Source organism: Arabidopsis thaliana, chromosome 5 (assembly GCF_000001735.4).
Source record: "Arabidopsis thaliana chromosome 5, partial sequence".
NCBI lineage: Eukaryota > Viridiplantae > Streptophyta > Magnoliopsida > Brassicales > Brassicaceae > Arabidopsis > Arabidopsis thaliana.
In genome coordinates this window covers 25,761,598-25,784,254 of record NC_003076.8, presented here as the reverse complement: position 1 = coordinate 25,784,254, position 22,657 = coordinate 25,761,598, and the positions used below count along the sequence as shown (strand labels likewise).

The following is a 22,657-nucleotide window of genomic DNA, read 5'->3' as shown; positions in this document are numbered from 1 at the left end:
AACGGTTTTATGTAAACGACGTCGTGAAGCTAAGTAAAAATTACGTTAAAATAAAAGTATTGACAATGGCTTCGCCCGGGTTCGAACCGGAGACCTTCAGTGTGTTAGACTGACGTGATAACCAACTACACCACGAAACCTTTGCATGTAACATCAAAAATATAACATGTTATTGAGTAGCTATAATATTTTCTTGTTTTTTGGTTATATGTACAGTTACAACATAAGCTGGAACTATGGATTGTTTCCACAAACATGGGAAGATCAAACTCTAAGGTTGATGGTGCTTTTGGAGATAATGATCCAGGTAGGTAAAATGATTTTGGCTTCTTTATGGGTTTCATTCTCAGAGCGTAGCTTAATATGGATTCGTGTTTTTTATTTGTAGTTGATGTTGTTGAGATTGGTGACGTTCTAAAGGTTAAGCCTTTAGCTGCTTTTGGCTATGATTGATGAAGGAGAGCTAGATTGGAAGATTGTTGCGATTTCTTTGGATGCTCCTTAAGCTCTATCTTGTGAATGATGATGTTGAAAAACATTTCCCGGTATGATCTCAAAGAACCGAGATTCATGTCGTAATGGACTATTAAGTTATTTTTTCTGTAGAGAAATAGGGATGGTCCTTTCATAATTTTGCAAACAGTGAAACAAGAATATACAAATGAAGGTAATTTGACATTTGTTTATGTTTCAGCCACAATTCTATTTGTACAAGAAAGTAGATAAAGAACTGAGAATAAACCATAAAATTCTCACAGTGACCTTTTGAGTTTTTTTGTCTCATGCTTCCTGGAGAAGAGGCGCAGCGGTTGATTCTCTGGTTACTGCATCAGGCTCGGAATCTTCGTTATATCGATCCACACTATTCAGGAAAATCCCTGTAGAGTCACAAACACAACAAATCATTACCACATTATACTAAAAAAAGAACCATTTGAACTTTGAGATCCCGGTGTGGCTAAAAGCCTAACCTATGGACCAAATTGCAGCAGCTGGAAAGAGAACGAATGTAAGAACAAGAGAAGTCACTCTCCAATTGTTCACGTAGTCCTGCGTGAGTAAATGAGAAAACATTCTGAAGTTGGATACAGTGATGGCTCAAACTAATCTAGATGAATAATCGCGTTTAACTGAAGCTTAATTTGATTAAGACATTAGAGCTCTGAATCAAGAATTTTGTGGATACAGCTGAGAAACCAAACCTGAAGAACTCCAACGAGTGGTGAGGAAGGTACATCTCCAAAGATATGGATAGAGACAGTAGACATCGCCATTGCAAGTGGTCTCAGACTTGGTTTGACACAATGGAGAACTATGAAATTCACAGGACCCTAAACATCATGAAATAAATCAGAAGAGGTGGATTTGCAAAACATGAAGTATATGAATGGTGGAAGTCGAGATTACCTGTGTGGCAAAGACAAGAAGTTCACCAACAGCAAAAAGAGCTAAAAATGCATACATGCTCTTGAAACAGAAAGCAGCAAAGCAAAATATTGCTCCTATAAACGTTGAAACTGAAAGAACCTGCAAAATACAGAAAGAGGCGATCAAGTACTAGTTTTCCAAGATCATAAGTGGTAGGAATATATGTTTGGAATGTAAAATTTCCATCCATGTGCGGATAATTTGTCTTCCAAGTTGATGATCTTACCTTAAAAGCATTTGAAATTGTGGCATCCATGTAATCTAGAATCACTCCTCCTGATAATGTGCCAACAATTCCGCATACAACTGTGACCCCTCCAAATATCATATCAGCGTTTTCCTGCAATGGGATAAAGGCATCAAGAGATATACTTCTACTGTTCTACACATGGAAACGAAACGCTCTGGTAATATTTTACCATCTTGTATATGTTATAACCAGCCTTTGGTCCCCAATATGAATAGGCGCCTAAAACAAAGTTGTAAGCAATATACCCTGAGAAAAGAAGGAAAACAGTTGCAGGTAATCAATAAATCATACAAGAACACAGATGCTTTTTAATACATGACAAGGGAAAATGGTTACCAAGAATGTTTGTAACATAAACCTTATCTACCAAAAGCAATTTCAAATCTTTCATAACAGCTGAGAACCCATAACCAACTGGCAAAACGTTTAAGTTATCTGTCCGGGGCTTTCCTGTATCATCTGGAGCAAAACCTGAAGATACAAGATTTATTAGAAATAGCTGAACTCCATCAGGAACATAGGATGTGTGTGTTTGCAACTTCAGACACGCACCTTTCAGATGCAAGGGTTTGATGACAAAACCTAGAACAGCAAAAGGAAGCATAAGTATTGCTTCTCCCCAAAATGCTGCACGCCAAGGAAGGACACTCCCCACCTACAAGAAAACAGAAGGAGGGAATTGAGGTCACTGGAAGTGGGGTAAAACAGAACCATGTAATCAGAATCTCATGACATAGACAAAACGAATAACAAAAAGTAACTCACCACTCCACCATATACGTAGCCAAAAGCATAGCCTGTCGGAATGCACATGTAGAATACAGCAAGCCACGCTGATTTCTGGGTTAAACAAAAACAAAAGTGCCAATGTGAATAATCAGCTTCCTTCCTATAGACAATTAATTACCATCCTTTATCTAAAGCCATGGATTGAGAGAACAGATACATTCCAGAAGCAACTACCTGATCATGTGGGGCATTATCGTCGATGAATGGGGCAGCAAGACTTACAAATGATGCCTCACCAACACCAACAAACCTGAATAAGGTGAGAAATGTAAAACGAAGATGTATAGATTTTGAAAATAAAATATGAAAAGAAATAATGGAAGATCTAAACACTTACATGCGACAGATTGTGATGGACCAAAAATCAAACGAAAGACCGCAGCCAATCACAGCGAGAGTCCAGATTGACAACCCAACTCCGATAAGTCTAAACGGATTAACACTGCATCACAGAACAGTAAGTGAGATAAATAACCTTAACGATAATGAAATATAGATTCATATTCAATAAAATTGATGCTTTGTACTCAGAATTTTGGAGAATCCAGTCCACACCTCTTAGCTAAGGAAGCAAATATAGGAGAGGCAACAAGAAGCCCAACCATGAAAGCAGATGACAGAACTCCATCTTCAAAATTGCTCAAGTTGAAATCTCCCCTGTGTAAGTTAAAACAGATTCTCATGTTTTCACATAATATAATAGACGTCACACACTATACCTCGAATGGAGAATTTCAATACCTAGTTCTTTAATGGATAGAGGGAAAACAAATGGAAACTTACTGTATTCCGCTGCCAGATGAACATGTACCACTCGAAGTGCAAGAACCACGACTCCCATTGATACCATTACTTGCTATAGCTCCTCGATCTATATAATTGATTAAGTTGACAACACAAAACACAAAGAGAAGCCTGTAGAGATAGCCAAAAAAATAACCACAAGAATAAGATCATCAAATCAAATGTAAACAACTTCGATTCAACAAAAATGTATAAAACTTCCATAAATAGAACCAATTAGCAGATTTCAAGCGAATAAAGAAATTTTTTCCACTTCATTCACACTGTGAACTAAAAGCTTCGACATTTCGCCCAATTTTGCCAAAAGTTACGGTAATTTTGACCTGAGAGAAACGTATACAATGGAGAAACAAGAGAAATTACTTTTTGGGGGTAAACCATGAAGGCTCTGAGATCGGATCTTTGATAGAATCTGAGTCCCTCTCCATAATTCTAGGGTTTTGACCACGATCACCTTCTCCGTCAACATCCATGGCAAGCTCGGTTTTCTGAGAAACCCGAATTTTCGATATTCCATGAGGAAGGAGGGGTATTCTCGTAATAGTCGTTTGAAGAAATCAAGAAAAATAAAAAATAAATAAGTCGGTCTTCTTAAGTTTTGTTTTTTTCCCTCTTGATTATTTGGTTTTTAACTAATTTTGTACTATTTGTTTTTCAATTTTATATTTTTCTTGCAATTTTAGAGTTGCAGCCAATTCTATCTCGCTAAGCAATGATGCTAGAGGAAGGTCCATAATTCAACATATGCTTAACCTCGACTTTACACACAAAACCACACAAGCCACGCCGCGCTTGCATGCTGTAGCGACTGAATTTCTCCGAGTATCGAATGATGTAGCGGAGCTCCATAAGCTTTCTTCCAAGCTGACGTCAGATCCTTATCTTTTTGTTGAGTTTGTCAAAACAATAAGAGGCTTCCTCAGTGTTCAGACGGCCTTAGGACTATCCGGAGAAATCGATACGGTTTTTCTCCAAGTTATCAAGGGTTGGTTTCCCGATCTTATAACCGAGACATTCAGTTTTCTCATCGTGGTACGAATCATAAACCTTTTCAATAAAAGAGCAAATTCAAAAGTGTATCCTGATATTCTTCGCAGAATCGGAAACAATGCTCTCTACCTAACAAGGAATCCTCTTAGGGGAATCTGCCTAGTAGAAAAGGCGATTAATGTCCGCGACCCGGACTGTACCGTGTTCATCGCGTTAAAGCTTCATAGTCACTACGTTGAGCTTTCGTTTGAGGAGCTAGGAAGCAACATTGTGGAGAAGCTTCTCAGTGTTGGTGAGTCGGGAATTTGTGGAGTGTGATGAAGAGACGTTGGTGAGATTAGCTAAAGATGAATATGGGAATAAAGTTTTGAAAAAGACTTTGGAATTCGCGAAAGAACGTAGGGTTGATTTGTTTCGTGATCTCGTCGAGAAGCTGACGCCTTTGCTTGATCTATTGCGTGGATCTCAAGGAAATAACATTGCCGCCATCATCGACTTAGACAAAAGTGAGGTTAAGGATTCAAGTCTTTATGCTGTTGCGGCTTAATTAGTCTTTTTTTTTACATCTCATGAAAGTTTGGATGTTAAGGTGTTTATTTATTTATTCAATTTTATGAATTGATTAACCTCGTGGAGTTATTTGATTATCTCTTTGCGAGCAAAATTATGGGCTACGTTTGATGGAAATATTTGTGTGATAATGATTGTGCCTGCATAGGTAAAGTTCAGACTACCAAACAGAGCCTACTCTGAGATGTGTCTCCAAAGGATAACTATACAACTTGTCTCTTCTTATTTGTTTCTTAACACAGAGATGATTGTTGTTCGTTCATTCCTTAGAACTGAAACGGTCATATATATGCACACGTTTTTGGTTGGATCACTTGATGTAAGCTTCTTAAATACAGTAGCTTTCTGTACCAAAGCTGAAGAACCTGATCTAACAAAACTAGTTCAATACCAATGAAGTTGACAAAGACTAAGCTCAGTTTGGAATCACATTTGTTGATTTCTTTTCATCCTCTGGACTCAAAAATCATTTATCAACAATCTCCATCAGTATTTTCTCTGTTTGTATCTTCAATGATCATTTCGTATTCAGAACAAAACATAACGATTTGGTTTCACAAATCGAAAAACATGTTACAGTATTCTCAGCTAAAGAAACCAATGTATTCTCAGCTAAAGAAACATGTTACAGTATTGCAATGTTATAAAAGAAAATTGGAGATTCTTTCTACTCAAACCCAATGATTCTCTTCAATCCAGGAAACAAGCCAGAAAACGAAGACATAGACGAAGAAGAAGAAGATTCGATTGTTTTGTCAGAATCTAAACACTCTTGGTCAACCATTTCTTTAACAGATGTAATAGATAAAGGTTGAAAATCACCAGCCCATTCATCAACAAACTCTCTAACCAGAACCAATTTCTCTTCTTCTCCAATCTTGTTCCATTTTATCTTCATCTCATCTTCTTTCAAATCCATATGCCTACAAAACTCTGCCCACAGAATCTCACCGCTCTTCTTCATCGCTTCTCTTCTCTGCTCCGCGACTGTGTTCGCTTTCCCGATTTCTCTAGCCAAATCTGTCGCTAGCTCCGAATCGGTCATAATCTTCTTCTTCCTCTTCGGCCTCCTAATCCTCATCTTGTTGATGATGTCATCGTCTTCCTCGTCTCTCCTTATGCACTGGATTCGGGTTACGGGTCGGGTCAACAGATGGTGAAATTTGAGATTCCGAGAAAAGGAATTGTTTTGGGGAAGAAGATGAAGTAATCTCACCGACATCTCTGCTCTGCTCTCTGTCTCTCTTTTTCTCCCTTTGTCCCAAATGGCCAATCCTTTAGTATATAATCCGGTGCTAATCTTCATTATATTGGATTCTATATTCTTTTATCATCGACTAATCACAATTAGGCTCTAGTACAAAATTTGATTATTTACAACAACCGTTCAAACTCCAAAGATTGAGCCTTTTGAGATGTGGACGTAACCCTTAGTTTTAAAGGTGGAAACCTTTCGAGATATTTTAGAGCATCTTTCTATATGCAGATCCCCAATTGCAAAAACATTAACTTCATGGAAACAGTAGTTACAAGCAAGAGACACAATACAAGTTAAATGTTTGTGTTTTGAGAAGATGTCTTGGTAAAGGAACAAAATTTCATCCAGATATGAATCATTTACAGTTAAAACCAAAAGATGGAACCTTTCCGACATTTGAGCTTCCATATGCTCAAGCAAGTCTCTGTTCTCGACTCCTGATAGCGTCTTCACTCTGTTTTTAAGTTAGTGAGAATGAGTTCCGCTAATATATCGACCCATGTGTCAGGAACACCGGGTAGGCACCAATGCATACAGTCTTGTCCCCATATTGCCACCGCGTCCTGCTTCCCTAACCAGATCGCTGGGTGGGCATCTGCTCTGAATTCGCTTAGATGGGTCAGATCAAGTAACTTGATCTTTGTCGTTTGCAACTCATTCTTGATGATTTGGTTAATCTTTCTTGCTTCTTTGTTCACTCCATTGTTCCTGGGATCAAACCACAAGTCAAGCTGTCTAGGTCTTAGCATCAACATCATTTATCAGAATGCAATAGGATTAAATCGAAAGCGAATATCTTTGCCACCCATCTCTGAGGAAAGCCTAGAGAAAGACCAGACTTGCTTAGTAAAGCTCGTTACCATACCTGGTTTTCTTCGAGTGGCTTATCGAGCAAACAACTTCCATTCTGGTTCCAATCACCACCATAGAAATGCCTTGGTGATTGCAAACGCCAGAACTTAAGGGTCTTCGCAGGGACTTCTCTTTGGATATAAGAAACCATATTTTGAAGAACTAGTTCAAATCCTGGTAATATATCAAGAGGAGGATTTATCGGCTTTCCCTTTCGGTAGAAGACAAGAGGTGTCTCTTTAGGAAACTTATCGTAACCCCACCTAAACCCAAAAACCAGACCCAAATACTCATGAATAATTTCTTCACAAAGTTGTAAGCATAAAGAAAAAAAAAAGAAAATCCAAGGATATAATTATTACCAATGGCCAGAGTTAAATATGAGAACATCATAGAAGCTAGTGACGTTGATCCACTCATTTGCAGGAACATCAACATCAACTCGATAAGTTCCTTTCACTCCGTCTTGATTAGCTTCAGCAGAAGATCTCGCCTGCCACCTTTTAACATGTCAGTTTAGAAAAAACAAGGCTGGAAAAAACTCAACATATACACAAAAACATTATTCTTTCAGTTTCAACTCTTAACATAAACTGGAGAAAGGAGTTGATGTTCCTTATACGATTCTAAAACCACCTAACAAGCCTATAACCCAAAATCCTAAGATTCATCAAAAGTTTGATCCTTGAAGAGCTAATTACAAGATTTTAAACTATGGAAGTAAGCAATCTTACTGATATTTAGCGAGAAGAACAGCTCTGTGATAAGCAACAGTGACATTGAACTTAGGGAAGTAAGCTCCACGCCAAGCTTTTTTCTTCTTCCACTTAATAGCACTTGGATCAGCCACTCTAAGTATACACAAGAACGAAACCAAGAAATTCTCATTCAGAGAATCCCCAACAAACCCAACATTCTTGTTCCTCATCATCCCTAGAAACCGGGTCGGGTCAATTCGACTCAATCCACATCCATTGGGCTCCCATCTCCATGAATTGATAACATCCATATTATCTCGCTTGTTCCGTAAGCAATTCCAAGCGTTTCTGTGGAAAGGACAAGTCTCGTCGTACAACGGTTTCGGAGTTTCTGGATTGAAAACCCATCTGCCGGAGAAGAGATCGCACGGCGGAGGAGAGGCAATGTTTGAAGTAATCGGACGGCGGAGAATTAAGGAATAGAAAAGGAGTAATAAGAGAGAAAGGAGCAGAATACGTGGAAGAAGTGAAGAAGAAGATCGGAGCTTCGACGGCATCGTCGTGTAGATTCGTCTGGATCCCAACTCCATCGATTCGTCTGAAACTGGAGAGAATGACACTATAATCTCGCGGTTGAGCCGGTAATTTATTCCGGTTCGGTTTAATTTTATACGGTTTAAATTCTATAGTATTCGGTTTAAATCGATTTTGATTTAGAAGATAATTCATTTGGTTATCTACTGCAAACCTCAGAGTCTGATATACTTAAACTGAAAAAGAAAATAAAATGGATAAAGATAAGGATAATAATATTGGATGGTTCAAAATGTAAAACACAATTTTGGTTTCTTTAGAGTTATGGTTTTGGCTTGGTTCGTACGAGCGGACCCAAATGGTTCGTATACGTGGTTAGTATTATTGACGGCTCTCACCATTTTATTATTTTTGTAGAAAGCTTTTTAAAAAAATCGTTTTCATTGGTCCACTGCATGGATAATTAATTTATAAAAGTAATTAAAAAGAAAAACAAAGCCTAATCATCCAACTAATCTAATCACTTTCTGCTTCTTCGCCTACTTCATTCACATCTTCTTTCCTCTTCCTCCTTTGGGTTACTTCTTCGAATCTCCTGTGTAAGGTTAAACCAATGTGTATATATATTATATTTACGTTTTTATTGTATTCATCTACGTGAATGATTAGCTCTGTGAAACAGTGAAAGTATCATTTTAATCTCTACATTTTGTTTTTTGTGTAATAGTGAAACCATTGGCTTTTGATTTTGAGCGATTCTTCTGAATTCGATTGGTGTATGTATTTCCCTTCTTTTTAATTCGATCTTGGTGTCCTGATTTATATGTCTCCGATTCGGATTTTGTCTTAAAAAACGAAACTTTAGTTTTTGTTACAGTGTGCAATTTGCTTGTGAGTTTTTTTAGCTGCTATCAATTTTTTTTGCATCTATTTATCATATCCTAGTTGATGGTTTTTTTAAATCAGTGTTTGCAGAAATGGAGACTGGTGCTGGTATAGGTTTGTACCCTTTGCATCGCTGCAAAACCATTTACCTAGTGAGTGGTGTTATAATATCTCTTTGAGCTGAAATCTATATCTTTTGAAGGTTTCAAAAATGCTCTAATGTTTGCGTATCAGAATTTGGGGCTGATATTGACTACTTTTTGTTCAGGTGAGACATGCTCAGGGGATTCACAATGTGGATGGGGAGAAGAATTATAAGGCTTACATGTCTCATGACTACTTTGATGCTGAGTTGACCCAGCTTGGCTGGAAACAGGTCTATAGAGAAAAATAACTTCACTTGCATCTCTTTATCCAAAAAAAATTAATATAGATTCTCTTGGTGACAGGTAGATAGTTTGCGTAAGCATGTTCATTCCAGTGGACTTCACAAGAAGATCGAACTGGTCATTTCGTCTCCACTGATGAGGTACTCTAGACATCTGTGATTGAAATCTTAGTATAACTGGTTCTTAGTCTAATTGGTCTTCTTGGTTAGGAAAACTGATAGATTTATTGGTTACCAGTGTAATATTTAACTTCTTATATTGTGTGACAGATTATAGGTTACCAGTGTAATAGATTGTGTGAGACCGATCACATTGATGCATGCACTCCACTTTGATAAACCTTTGACAGTGTTGATTTTTGTGGATTTGCTTTGCTCGTAGAACCTTGCAAACTGCTGTTGGTGTTTTTGGTGGAGAGGGCTACACGGATATGAGTGATGTACTACCTCTAATGGTAGCAAATGCAGGAAATAGCAGCCGTGCAGCTATATCGAGTTTAAACTGCCCACCAGTTATTACAGAGGAGTCCTGCAGAGAGCATTTGGTATGCCTTTTCAGTGTAATACATATAGCCTAGAGACAAACTAAAACTGGACAGAATTGCGTTTATCTATCTTCACAATTATCACAAAACTTAAAGTGACCATGAAACAAACACAAGTTTTGCAGTATTTTTCACTCCTACTCGCAATGCTGTCCTATTCAAAAGCTTAGATCTAGTCACGAAATAATTATGCTTAGCTGCGACAAGTTTTCACTTTTGTATTCCATTTTTGTGGACACAGGGAGTGCATCCATGTGATCAGAGGAGAAGTATCAGCGACTATCAGTTTCTTTTCCCTGCAGTTGACTTTTCACTGGCAAGTAATATTGAGAGTCTTAGATGTGCCTGGCATTGATTATTACTTATAATCTTCTGGTTGCCCAGTTGACTATTAACAGCATACAGCTACGCCAAACAACTTATATGTGCTTCAAAGGACTCCTCACATTTAAATTTGCGTTCAGATAGAAAGCGAGGAAGACAAGTTATGGAAGGCTGATGTTAGAGAAACGATTGAAGAACTTGCAGCTAGAGGAAAAAAGTTCCTGAACTGGTATTTTCTCTTTTATATCTAAACTCTAGAAATTAGTTCTTTTTAATAGATTGTGCAGAACTTGAAACTTAGAGAAACATCCTCTTAGCTTCCTCGATATTCTTAGCTTGATAAGTAGAAGTTGGCATCAAATAGGATCAACCTCTGATTGAAGAAGACCCTTTTAATGTTCCATGTAGAAATTAAGTAATCTCCATTAGTCTTGTTGATTTATCGAAAATGTTGATGGAACAGAACTTTGTATGATGGCTGGTTTTGGATTTGTAGGCTATGGACACGGAAAGAAAAAGAGATAGCTATTGTGACACACAGTGGTTTCTTGTTTCACACATTGAATGCACTACAAAACGAGTGTCATCCAGATGTTAAGAAGGAAATTTGCGGCCAGTAAGCTTCCACACTCTTAGTTATGAATTTTTAATCTATTAGGTTCATAATTTTCATTTGATTTGCAGCTTTGCTAATTGTGAGCTACGTTCAATGGTCATCGTCGATAGAAGGTATGAAGTTTCTTCATTTCATTTTTCTTTCCATGAGCTTTGACGATGTAGTAACCATGTATAGTCTAATGCTTTTCATTCATGTATTCACAGTATGTTGGGATCGGACAGTTCGGTGACTGATTATCCAGGAAAGATTCCAAAGGGGATTGATCTTCCAAGTGATGCTGTTGTAGATGATAACAACATCAAAGTTGAGTGATTCTTTATGATGGACACTGCATTGTCTTCAACTTTTCTATTTATCTATACACAAACACCTTCTTTGCTGTATGCAACTCTCTTATTAGTATTACTATTGACTATCGAGTTAAAGATCTTACTATTGACTTACTGAGTTAAAGATACGTTGCTAGTTGCTGAAAAGTGAATCTCAGGATCACATTAAAACGTACAAATCAAAGAGAATCACAATATAACATAAAGCATCATAAGTACATTAGTCTCCTCTACAGAGTTTGCTTCCTCAGAGAATCGGCAAGAGCAACAGTATCAGCCTTATTGTCAACATGTTGTGAGCTTCCGCCTCCATCTGATGATAGGCTTCGACAAAGGCTATCCCAAAGCCATTCTGAGCTTTCAGTAAAAGGTATATGTTCTAAAGGCTCTGCTAAGAGAACATTGTAACCTCTCCCATGCAAGCCTTGAATAACACAGACAGTCAACTCTTCTTTGAAGTTCTTTGAGAGTACAATCAAATTGGATTCTATAGGACTGTCCACTGCCCACAAAAGAATGTCCACCACCATCTTATGAGCTCTCGCATATCCATAAGCCTCTGCAACTATATATATATCAACAGAGGACTAGATTAGATTACATATACATATATTTAGTATAAGATAAGAGATGGATTAGGTCAAATGAATTGTTCACTCACCTTCGGGTACGAAAGTGATACTGATTCCTGCAGCGTCATATTTATCTATCAATTCTTTGGGGATGATGTTTTTCTCATCGTCGTACAACCGGATTGAGACAGGACCATTATAACAACCCTTATCATCAAGAGCTGATTTTATTTTCTTAGAGATCAAATCAGGATCACGTCCCAAAACACACCTGTGTTACCCTCTGCAATCAAAATATTCAATCCATTAAAAAAAAGATTGACTATGATCAAATATTAGTTATCAATCTGACGAAACTAAACAACTTCGAGAGATATAGCGAGAGATCTTACTGGCGTATATTTCGGACAAATAAGGAGTATCCACGTTAGAACTGTTTCGGCGGGAAGATTTGCCTTCGTCGGCAGCCATGGTTTCCGATCACGCGTTAGGACAAGTAAATTAAAGACGTACAGATCACGCGTGAAAACTTTATTTATTAGGGGTTTAAATCTGTTCTTAGATAGTATATCTTATTGGGCTGGGCCTTGCAGATATTAATTAGGCCCATTCGTCCTTATTCACCGAACCTTTTACTCCGGAATTTTCCAAACGAAAGGGTAAAAAAGGAAACAACAGAAGAGTAACAAGAGAAAAGGAAACTTGAGTTGAAAGAAAGGAAATTACACAGAAGATGGGTCTACAAAATATAGTCTCATCATCACAATTCACAAATCAGAGAAAGACAGAGTTATAGAGCGAGAATTGCAAATACAAAGTCTGATTTTATAGCATGATCTTCTTCGATTCCTGCTTCCTTTACTTCTTCTATTTTATATCTTTTGATTTGTTGCCGTTGCTTTTCGCCAACAAGAAACGAGAGCGTGATGGAAGATGAGCCCTTTGTTTACAATAACTAGAAGCGAGATCATATGTATGTGTGTGCGATCTCTCTTCTACGGAGAATTCTGACGCGGTGGGGGCTACATCGTCGACGGAGATGATCAAAGAGAAGCAAGCTTGAGAAGGTGGATAGATCGGGATTAGTTAGCCGTTGACGGTTGTCAAAACTAGAGATCTTTGTGCAAAGCCCAAACAAGAAACAATTTCGGCCCATAAAACCAAGGTCAATTTCATCCCTTCTCTTTAATTTTCTTTTAATGATAAAACTAAAACTTCTTATTCGCTAAAGTTTTAAAGTTTACGGATTTTAGTAAAACTTCTTACAGATTTTTAAACTTTTCTATAATAAAATTTTAGTTTTCGACTTGTTTCTTATTAAAAAATGTTTTTAAATGTATATTTTATATTATAGTTAAAATTTTAAGGTTTTTTATTAATTGTTAAATTTTTCTGTTTTGTGTAAACTAATTGGATACATCATCCAAACCCCTAAGAGGTACTCTAGATTCAATATGGTTTACACTTAATTTAGATTTTTAACACTTATTTTTCATTTATTAAATAATATTTTTAAACTTATATTTTTATATTACTATTAAAACTTTGAAGGTTTTTCAATAAAACAATTTTTTAAAAGTTTTTTAAATAATAGAAATTTGGATAATAAATTTACAAGACGATGTGAAACTAACCGGATTTTGGATCCAGCATTTGTCGTTAGCGATTCCACAAATTCAACTTGTTTTCGCATCGTTATGTAGATTTAACATTCAAGCTTCTAATGATTTTATATAAGATTTTTATTTTTTTCTATGGAATTTAAAACAATGTTTTAAAGCTTTTTAAATAATAGAAATTTGGATAAATAAATTTGCAAGACGATGTGAAACTAACCGGATTTTGGATCTAGCATTTGTCATTAGTGATTCCACAAATTCAACTCGTTTTTGCATTGTTATGTAGATTTACTTAGCATTCAGGTTTCTAAACTTTTTTTCAAAATGCATTTTAAAAGTTTACAAGTATGCTCAAGACTAATTCACATCTTTTAAAATTAATCATAGTCGACGTAAGAAATTCCAACACGGTTTATAGCACAATAATCGTCGATTTGTAGATCAATTGACATATTAACCTTATATAATGTAAACATAAATAATATTCCGCAGCCAGAGACAATCCTTGCCTTTTCAGTTCTGTGGAAGATCCTTATGAATTCAGTTTGTATTGAGAATATCATAAAAGATTGCAGGTTTCTTGGTAACTGGAGCCAGTTCCTGAAATACCAAAATCGATTCAAGTTACAGAGTCCGCTCTTACTATTTACCGCCTCTTACCGCACTAGTTTCTACTTGATCTTTTGAAAACGTATCAGAGAGAGAAAAAGAGAGAGTACCTCGACTGCGGCAGCTAAACCAAGGACGGTAGCTTCGGCCCAAGGTCTTCCCATTATTTGTAATCCTATAGGAAGCCCCTCTTTATCATAACCAACCTGCGTTGATTTTTGTTTGCCAATAAGTTAGAAAAAGAGAGTGATTAATCAGAAAGAAGATACGATTATATTGCAAGAATGAAATAAGTAACATGATTGTCTAAGCCTTGGTTAGAGACTGATAAAAAAAATGTCTTACCGGGACTGATATGGCAGGGAAGCCGAGGAGATTTGCAGCTAGAACGAAGCGCATTAAATCAGCTAGAAAAGAAGCAATTTGAATATCAGAACTCTGATGTAAATGTGCTATGTATTAGATTGCACCAAAAGTAAGAAGTTAGAGTTTTGCTTGACAAACTTGTCACTTGAATATTGGTTTCTCCATTTTTGAGAGCATCAGGAGGTATCACTGGAGCTGTCATTCTGTTTGTAAAGTGAGAGGAGTTTAAGCAGTAAGTAATATACAAGTAACTATATCCGAAGACATTGCAAGTAATATAGGGATCTTCAATTTGCTAGATGGTTTGATAAGGTATGAAATTATATTACGTACCCAGTTGTAGGGGTCACAATGACATCAACGTCTTTGAAGATATTCAAGTGATACTCCATCAATCTTCGCCTGCAACAAAAATTCTATCAATATTGGTTTACTCTTGTGACTTTAGAAGCAAAAGTGAAAGCTGCGCATACAGTGCATTATTCTATTGCCGCTTACCTAAGACATTGAGCAGCGATATAGTCTGAAGCAGAGAATGAACGGAAAATTGCAAAGCTGGTACGAGTGTCATAACTTAGTTTTGAATTTTTCCTGAAATACAAGACAAATGTGGGAGTTCTTAAACCAAAGTTCTAATTTGGTTCATAGATGATAGAGCTAGAGACATACCCAGCTTCACAGTAGGGAGTAAGAGAAGACAGTGTTGGAGACCCAATCGAAATAACATGGGCTGCACGCATCTCTTCCAGTTCAGGAACCACTATCTCCACCACCTGAAATGAAAACAATAGAGAGAGATTGTAGCTGAAACATTGTATCCGTAGATTGAGAGAGAAGTACTGAAATGTTCAGATTACTTTGCAACCGTGATTGTTTGATAGGAGCTTAAGGATGTCTTCGCATTTGTCAGAGATGTCACTTGAACTGACATCATTAAACCACTGCATGGATAAAAACAAGGCACTAAATATGCCACTGATATAACAAATCCCAACTCAGATTAACTAGCAAGGATAGAATATTCACCTTTGTATATTTCCCTAGTCGTAGAGATCCTATTGCATTGCTTCCGTTGTGAGACAATAACTTTGGAAAACACGGTGGGCTCTACAGAAGAATTGCAAAGACCAAATCATATGGGAACATATTGCAAGATTATATGCCATTATCACACATCATCATCATTGCATCCAGAAATATTTGAAATTTTTATTTTGAATTATATTTCTGAAATCTTTGTGGTTCAGCAAGTAAAAGAGATATCATATATTCTTGGGAACAGAAGTGAGTATAAACTGAGACACTTCTTCATTAAGATTTTATAGTAAATATACTATGACTGAGAAAGTTTACCGGTTTCAAATTATATCTATCAGCAGATGAAGAACCCAAGATTGCAGCATACCTGAAAGTAAACACAAAAAGGCAGATTAGTTTTAACATCCAGGTTTCTCAGAAGACCAAACATCTGAATTAGATAATTTATGGTTTTGCTTCGAACAGATTTACAAAGAATAATTCTCGTCTCAAAAAAGATTAAAACTTACACCAAGAAGGCATCTTCCAGAGATGAAGCAAGTGGACCAATTATTTCCACTGTTCCACCTTCACATAATGACCTGCAGAGATGACAATGGTCACATAAGAAATCATATGCAAATAATGCTGGCCATGGACCAAGGAAAGCAAAAGTAGAAACCTGTTAAGACACAAGGAAGGGGGAAAAAGGCCTAATGGGTTTCTAATAGGAATCCTGATTCTCTTACCCTGTCATATCTGTCCGACCATATGTTGTCTTCAGTCCCGTTATACCACAAAGTGCTGAAGGAATGCGAACGGAACCTGCATTTTCAGAATCATTAAACCTAGTAGGTATGCACATCATTGGTCAGATCAAACGAATAAATATAACTTTGATACCTCCACCATCTGTTCCTAGAGCAGCTGAACATAGTCCAGCGGCTACAATAGCTGCTGAACCTGAGGAAGATCCGCCCGTGTACCTTTTAGGATCATGCGGGTTTCTTGTGGTTCTGCAATGCACCATACCAGAGGAGCATACACATGAAAAACTAGAGTGAACTAAAGGTGCAAGAAACATACTGAAGTAACAAAACAGTTTTATGTCTATCCGCAAGATTTGTGTGTCCTCTGCTGTGTAGCTTACCCGTAATTTGAATTGTTCCCGGTGGTCCCCATGCCTAACTCATGCATATTTGCCTTGCCAAGTAAGATTGCACCACAAGAACGCAGTTTTGAAACAACAGCTGAATCCTTCTCCACAGAACGATCCTCATGCAGCCATGTTGTTCCACCTTTAATGAAAAACTCTATGACAGTTCTGTTGTATCTGGAAGTATTCTTAGTAACATATAAGAATAACAGACTCACCATTTGTCGGATGGGGTAAACAATCAATATCGTCCTTGATTGTCACAAATATTCCATCCAAAACAGATATTGGATTTCCTACACAGCTCACACCCAACATGATCAACACAGATCTCAACAATCATGTCTAACACCTCACTGAAGCTGACACTTTAAGCAGATACAATAACGATGCTGCTGTGATAATATCTGGACTACAAAATGTATCTTGGAGTATGCATAAATTTTACCTTGTTCAAACCTCCGTGTAGAAGCTTCAGCTTGCTTTATGACTTCATTGGCATCAAATCTAATCAAAAATGGTGTTGGAGGCTTGTCATAGCCAAACTCCTCTATGATTGAGATTATTCTTTTTGCTACCTAGCAATAAGCAACAAGGCTCTCTGTTAGTGCCAAAAAAAGAGAGTAATAAAACTAAAAAATTCAGATGAAAAACCTGCAATGGAGTTGTCAGCTTAGATCTATAGGCATATGCATAATCACGAATCTTCCAGTACCGGAAAGATGACACTGGATCTGCATGCAAGCTACGAGAAGGATCATACTGAGGAAGACATTTCAAGGCTGTTTCCAATCTGTCTATAGGACTTTCATCTTCGCCAACAATGACAACATCATGCTCCGGTTCTAGTAGAAAATCATACACACAACACAATCATCCTTTTGAGGTGTATATATTGATTACTCATTGAAGTAATCTTACACAATATTTCATGTAAGTATACAACATATGATTGTAGGAGAATAGATGACAGAGAAGAAGAATATACCTTGAGATGGGAACTCCGGTCTAAACATGGGCTCTTCTGGTATAACTGTGTTGCGAAAAATCTGCCAGTGACAACACGGAAAAGCACATACATGTAAGAACATTGATCATCAACAACCCTGAGGAAGATATAAGTCAAGTTTGAACAAACTAGACCTTTGTCATGCCATTGTCTTTCTTCAAATAATCAACAATCAAAGAGCCTATAAGTGGTGCTTCAAGCAAATTAACGAACAACTTGAAGGAAAGGCCAGTCAAATGAGGAGCTGCAAATTACAGAAAACCATGTAAAAGGCACATTCTCATGTCTATGCAGAAAACCCACAGAATTAATGTGCATTTGTAAAACCAACCAGACCTTTCATGGTTTCAGCTTTATATTTGACAGTAGAAAGATCAACCTCACTTGCACGTTTCATGACCTGATACTTACCCATCTACAAACAAAACATCATTAAGTTTGGAATTGATATCATAGATCACACACGTCACTGTTCTATAAGTCAAACACTTGAGAAAATTGCCAAAACAAAACAAAACCGATGAATCTCTAGTATCTTTCACCTTATCATAAGAATCTGTTATCCAGAATCAGAACAAATTAAGTGAAATAAAAAACAAAAACTGGTAAGAACTATGAGAATCGGAGAATCCAAGTAATCAGATTCAAGGAAACCACGCCAAGGCAGAAATTTCAGAAACCAGAATCACAGGCGAAACGAACAATGGTTGTGGAAGATTCGGATTGCGAACCTGAAAGAAGAAACTTAAAAAGAGGAATCTGAGAAACGATGATCCGATCCGGCGAAGGATTACTAAATGAAGAAAGCCGTGCGGAGATGAGCGGTGAAGTTGTTGGGAACTTGAATGTTATATGTTAGCTTCAAATCTTAAGCTTCTTGTACTGATTTGTACATAATTCAAGTGTACATTGAACTCGTCTCATTTGTTGAAATGTTCCAACCATGTTCTCAAATTTATGAAACTACCCCTTTATTATGTAAATATATAATTTTGGCCCGTTAACTAATGTTTTTCATTATCACACCTAACAATTTCTTTATATTTACGATGAAGTAGTGAAAACACTTTCATTTGCATTCAGTTGGATTTTTTGGTTTCCATATGGAGCCATTTCATATGATACTTACTAATTCAAAGCTAGGAATACTTCATTTATTTGATTTGGTTTCATTTGAACATAATTGGATTTATGTTAGTACATAGTTTCATTTAAAATAATATTCGATTCCATTTTTCTTTTGTGCTTATTAGATTCGAAAAATTTGATTCGTTATAATATTCAAATATTACTACAAGAAAACTATCAATAATAGGACTAACTATATAAGAGGCTCTTAAGTAATCAAAAAGTATGGTCGACATTCGTATAATGCTAAATTCTAGTATATCTAGTGAAATCAAAAGTTTTGGCTAAGATGCATCTTTACCAAAATTCGGTTGATTGACTTGCTCTGCCAAGTACAAACAACCACGAGACACGACTTGATTTATGACTGATCGAGCAACATCGTACCGGGACGGCGGGCCGATTAGTCCATATATATATGGATTATTTAAGAGGATGAGAAAATAATGAACATTTCTAAGTTCTAACACAAAATAATATTGGAAGAAATACTAATCAATGCACATGTCTTCGACAAACAAGGAAAACAACAAAAATTGTTACGTGAATTTGACAATATAAATATTGTTCTTGTACGACCATGATTGCACCTTCGGCATGCTAGTGAAATACGTCTATTATAAGTTTGAATAATTACAACAATTTCACCGTTTATAATAAGGTGCAAGTTGGCAATAATCTAAGGTATATAATAATAGCAAACAATCGAGAAAGTGAGTATACACTCACCGGTGTCAAATTTAAATTATCTTATATTCTTGATGTTAATTTAACATAACAATTTTTTTTTGTTGACCCTTTTACAGTTTTCTTCTGCATGTTGACAGACTAAAAAACATCTATCTTCTAGAACTAACCCAAAGACTATTCGGATGTGTAATACAGTTGATGAATGATGATGATTCAAACATTCAAATATTTGTTATACACAAAAGAAATCCAATAACACAATCATAAAACATATCTAAGCCTGATCAGGCGAAAGATCGACGACAACGACTTTTGTTTTTCCCTTTTTCTTAACTATTTATTTATCACTTAACCTTAAAAATATTGCTTCACTAATGTTGATTTAACAAAATATTAAGAAAAAACATGTAAAAGGCTAAAAGCTGGCCTCTTTCAACGTCGAAGTATCAAAACACTAGTGTTGGGCCCATTCACAGTGTCCCCAAAAGTCATATTAATCCATGGAGAGATTCAGCTAACGTCACAGAACCGTCACATAATCTCATCACCGCCTTAAAACTCATAAAATCTGACAGGCCACGTGTAAATGAGCAATAAGTTCACGTACTCATTTTCCAACACCACCATCACCGATACATAATAAAAACCATTTCATCACAACAGTCTTCTTCATTTCTTTCTAATTTCTTCTCTTCATGAATTAAGCCAAACCAACAAAAAAAATCATTTAATTTTCGCGGAGAGATGGAGAAATTCTCGTACAACTCTTATCCAGATTCAACCGACTCGTCACCGAGATCTCGTGAGATCGAATTCGATAACCCGCCGCCTCCATGGGATGATCAGAACCAGAACCAGCAGCAACATAGCTACAAGGTGAAGTTTATGTGCAGCTATGGCGGCAAGATTCAGCCACGGCCTCACGATAATCAGCTCACTTACGTAAACGGAGAAACGAAGATTCTTTCCGTTGATCGCGGGATTAGATTCCCTGTTTTAGCTTCCAAACTCTCCACCGTATGCGGCGGCGGTGATGGCGGCGGAGGAGAAGTTACGTTTAAGTATCAGCTTCCGGGAGAAGACTTAGACGCTTTGATCTCGGTTACGAACGATGATGATCTGGAGCATATGATGCACGAGTACGATCGCTTGCTTCGTTTGTCGTCTAAGCCAGCGAGGATGCGTTTGTTTCTCTTCCCGGCTTCTTCTGGATTTGGTTCTCAAAGTTCGACTCAATCGGATCGAGATCGCTTCGTCGAGGCGTTGAACACTGTTCCTAGGCTATCTGAATCGGAGAAATCCGTAACTGCTCCTCCGAATAATGCGGATTTTTTGTTTGGATCGGAGAAAGTTGCAGCTCCGCCGCCGCCACCACCGGCTGAGGTGAAATTACCGGTTCCTGTGGCGTTAGAACCGCCTTTGTTTAACGATCCGCGTGTGATTCAACCGGATCACGTCGTAAATCCGATGGAAATTCAAAGACAAATGCAGGAATTTCAGAGGATGCATATTAGGGATCAAGAACAACAACAACAACAGGAAGCTGTATACAGAAGGAAGAGTAACGAAGACGGTTTAATAGAAACCGGAGGTGGATACTTCTCTCCACCGTACATACAAAATCCTGCGCCACCACCGCCACAGCAGACGATTCCTCAAACGAATCCGCAAGCTCCTCCGATGACGACTTTCTGGCAAGGAAACCACAATCCAGGAGTCGTATTTCCAACAACCACACATGGATTAGGATTACCAGAGCAACCAGTTTACATGATCCCATCTCCATCTCCATCTCCGGTGTACCACGCGCCACCACCACCGCAACCGCAAGGTGTCATCAGACCAATACTTACAGGACAAGTAAACCAAGGCGGCTACTATCCTCAGGTACAGAGAGTGGCTTCAGATACTTACAGAGAACCACACCAATCACCGTACAACGTGGCTCAGCCACTTCAGGCACCTATAGGAACAAAAGCAGCACAACAACAACAACCTCCTCCTCCTCAGCCTTTTACCTCTGGTCCTCCACCACCGCAATACACCGCAGTACCACCGCCACGACAAGTAGTAGGATTACCAGATACATCAGCGTATACTCAGGTGACTTACACTGGAGGAATGGGGAAACAAGTTTATTACACGGAGGCTCCACCGCCGCAGTACCATGGAGTTGGCTTACCTGTAACTGGTATGAGTGAATTGAGAACTGGACCGGACGGGAAGCTTGTTGCTATGAACATGGCACCTAAAGTTTCATCTCAGAGTTCAGATTCGGCTGTTTGATTGATGAGGTATTTCATATGGTTGAATCAGATTATTGTTAATCTATTACAACAAATTTCATCATCTTTTATATATATATATATATATAGTGTAATTAAGATCACTTTGGTGTCTGATAAATAATGTTTTTTTCTTTTTCCCTTTATCTACTTGTTTATTTTATCTTATGATGATGTTCTTGATTCTGCAACTTCCATCGCGTTGCTTAAATCCAGTCTATTGTGCATTTGATTGCATTTATCTGAGAACCTTTTAAGCCATTTTACCTTTATTTTTCTTTTCGCCATAATAAGCTGAACTCCTTTTTTCTATCCAAGTGGTGTAGTTGTCCTTCGGCCATAATATATATGGGTTGTTCCACATGAAAATCATTTTGTTGTGGAAGATAGAACATTTCAAAATCAATAATTGGCTTCTTTGTAAAGAGATAAATATACACTCTCTCGTATGTGACCAGACTTTTAGTTAAATGGTCTACTAGAAGTTCTCTGCGTCATCTTAGCTACATTTAAACCGAATTTTCTACAATATATGATTTTAAAATATAAACTGGTCCAAAGAAAACTATCTATCAAACTCAGGGACAGGTGTTATGGGAAAGGATATTATTAGACTACGAGTTTTGAACTTTTAAGAATCCTTACAAAGAAAAGTCATATAGCTTTAGTCACTCACTTATCGGCCATGTCATAAACTTATTTGTTGCATCCTTCCCGAATCAATAAACGACACTTTAAGTATGTATATGAATCACCATCAACATCATCACGGAATACAATGCATCAATCGAAACAGAAAACCCCCCTATTAAATTATGATATCTAAAACAGGTGTCTCTTTTACACTAGTCTATGTCTCAGGTAAGTCTCACTTTATCAATTTTTGGATCATTTTGTACTCTGTCAACGCATGAATTCCCGAATTTGATTTTATCCCAAAACC

At 37.3% G+C, this 22,657-nt stretch overlaps 8 protein-coding genes, 1 long non-coding RNA gene, 1 other non-coding gene and 1 pseudogene across 25 annotated transcripts; 5 read left to right on the top strand and 6 right to left on the bottom strand.

Annotated features, from left to right (window-relative positions):
* Positions 1-66: 66 nt before the first annotated feature.
* AT5G64505 lies at positions 67-140 on the bottom strand. Its single transcript has one exon. It is a non-coding gene; the product is annotated as a tRNA-Val (tRNA).
* Positions 141-255: 115 nt separating this feature from the next.
* AT5G64501 lies at positions 256-453 on the top strand (annotated as a pseudogene). The gene is made up of 2 exons: positions 256-307; positions 389-453.
* Positions 454-501: 48 nt separating this feature from the next.
* On the bottom strand, positions 502-3,873 carry AT5G64500 (Major facilitator superfamily protein). Its single transcript, NM_125846.3, has 14 exons — positions 3,635-3,873; positions 3,251-3,382; positions 3,023-3,124; positions 2,805-2,909; positions 2,642-2,717; positions 2,444-2,518; positions 2,231-2,333; positions 2,015-2,149; positions 1,848-1,924; positions 1,655-1,768; positions 1,408-1,527; positions 1,203-1,331; positions 972-1,050; positions 502-878 (listed from the first exon to the last, which is right to left on the bottom strand). The coding sequence occupies exons 1-14, from the start codon at positions 3,742-3,744 to the stop codon at positions 781-783; spliced, it is 1,455 nt and encodes a 484-aa protein (NP_201255.1). The 5' UTR covers positions 3,745-3,873; the 3' UTR covers positions 502-780.
* Positions 3,874-3,946: 73 nt separating this feature from the next.
* On the top strand, positions 3,947-5,030 carry AT5G64490 (ARM repeat superfamily protein). Its single transcript, NM_125845.3, has one exon. It carries the CDS (start codon positions 4,016-4,018, stop codon positions 4,577-4,579), a length of 564 nt encoding a protein of 187 aa, NP_201254.1. The 5' UTR covers positions 3,947-4,015; the 3' UTR covers positions 4,580-5,030.
* Positions 5,031-5,262: 232 nt separating this feature from the next.
* On the bottom strand, positions 5,263-6,225 carry AT5G64480 (uncharacterized protein). 2 transcript variants are annotated; one of them, NM_001345632.1, is made up of 1 exon: positions 5,263-6,225. In NM_001345632.1, exon 1 carries the CDS (start codon positions 6,135-6,137, stop codon positions 5,499-5,501), a length of 639 nt encoding a protein of 212 aa, NP_001331032.1. In that variant the 5' UTR covers positions 6,138-6,225; the 3' UTR covers positions 5,263-5,498. The 2 variants fall into 2 exon arrangements, with proteins under 2 accessions (NP_001331032.1, NP_201253.2); NM_125844.4 differs by having other exon boundaries at positions 5,286-6,130.
* Positions 6,226-6,291: 66 nt separating this feature from the next.
* Positions 6,292-8,280, bottom strand: TBL12 (trichome birefringence-like protein (DUF828)). 4 transcript variants are annotated; one of them, NM_125843.3, is made up of 4 exons: positions 7,676-8,280; positions 7,304-7,441; positions 6,955-7,204; positions 6,292-6,820 (listed from the first exon to the last, which is right to left on the bottom strand). In NM_125843.3, the coding sequence occupies exons 1-4, from the start codon at positions 8,227-8,229 to the stop codon at positions 6,539-6,541; spliced, it is 1,224 nt and encodes a 407-aa protein (NP_201252.1). In that variant the 5' UTR covers positions 8,230-8,280; the 3' UTR covers positions 6,292-6,538. The 4 variants fall into 4 exon arrangements, with proteins under 4 accessions (NP_201252.1, NP_851267.1, NP_001330200.1 ...); NM_180936.2 differs by having other exon boundaries at positions 6,292-6,797; NM_001203685.1 differs by having other exon boundaries at positions 6,415-6,797; positions 6,950-7,204; positions 7,676-8,279.
* Positions 8,281-8,619: 339 nt separating this feature from the next.
* AT5G64460 (Phosphoglycerate mutase family protein) lies at positions 8,620-11,407 on the top strand. Of its 11 annotated transcripts, none has more exons than NM_001203684.1 (11): positions 8,687-8,772; positions 8,901-8,949; positions 9,140-9,210; positions 9,327-9,434; positions 9,508-9,587; positions 9,829-9,991; positions 10,233-10,307; positions 10,456-10,544; positions 10,812-10,931; positions 11,000-11,044; positions 11,138-11,406. In NM_001203684.1, exons 3-11 carry the CDS (start codon positions 9,151-9,153, stop codon positions 11,244-11,246), a joined length of 849 nt encoding a protein of 282 aa, NP_001190613.1. In that variant the 5' UTR covers positions 8,687-8,772; positions 8,901-8,949; positions 9,140-9,150; the 3' UTR covers positions 11,247-11,406. The 11 variants fall into 11 exon arrangements, with proteins under 11 accessions (NP_201251.1, NP_001032138.1, NP_001190613.1 ...); NM_001345628.1 differs by having other exon boundaries at positions 8,687-8,777; NM_125842.4 differs by lacking the exon at positions 8,901-8,949 and having other exon boundaries at positions 8,620-8,772.
* Positions 11,408-11,493: 86 nt separating this feature from the next.
* On the bottom strand, positions 11,494-12,306 carry AT5G64450 (NYN domain protein; the record flags this gene model as incomplete). The annotated part of the gene is made up of 3 exons (NM_125841.1): positions 11,494-11,828; positions 11,925-12,056; positions 12,228-12,306. 3 exons carry the CDS (start codon positions 12,304-12,306, stop codon positions 11,494-11,496), a joined length of 546 nt encoding a protein of 181 aa, NP_201250.1.
* Positions 12,307-12,409: 103 nt separating this feature from the next.
* Positions 12,410-12,695, top strand: AT5G09190. The gene has a single exon (NR_143188.1). It is a non-coding gene; the product is annotated as an other RNA (long non-coding RNA).
* A 941-nt stretch (positions 12,696-13,636) lies between these two features.
* FAAH (fatty acid amide hydrolase) lies at positions 13,637-18,543 on the bottom strand. Its single transcript, NM_125840.4, has 21 exons — positions 18,343-18,543; positions 17,948-18,026; positions 17,746-17,855; positions 17,591-17,651; positions 17,257-17,447; positions 17,051-17,180; positions 16,821-16,898; positions 16,597-16,744; positions 16,350-16,462; positions 16,196-16,271; positions 15,977-16,048; positions 15,783-15,834; positions 15,456-15,536; positions 15,287-15,370; positions 15,099-15,202; positions 14,928-15,020; positions 14,763-14,831; positions 14,568-14,632; positions 14,409-14,470; positions 14,174-14,269; positions 13,637-14,054 (listed from the first exon to the last, which is right to left on the bottom strand). The coding sequence occupies exons 2-21, from the start codon at positions 18,024-18,026 to the stop codon at positions 13,995-13,997; spliced, it is 1,824 nt and encodes a 607-aa protein (NP_201249.2). The 5' UTR covers positions 18,343-18,543; the 3' UTR covers positions 13,637-13,994.
* Positions 18,544-19,834: 1,291 nt separating this feature from the next.
* On the top strand, positions 19,835-22,095 carry AT5G64430 (Octicosapeptide/Phox/Bem1p family protein). Its single transcript, NM_125839.4, has one exon. It carries the CDS (start codon positions 20,174-20,176, stop codon positions 21,713-21,715), a length of 1,542 nt encoding a protein of 513 aa, NP_201248.1. The 5' UTR covers positions 19,835-20,173; the 3' UTR covers positions 21,716-22,095.
* Positions 22,096-22,657: the final 562 nt, after the last annotated feature.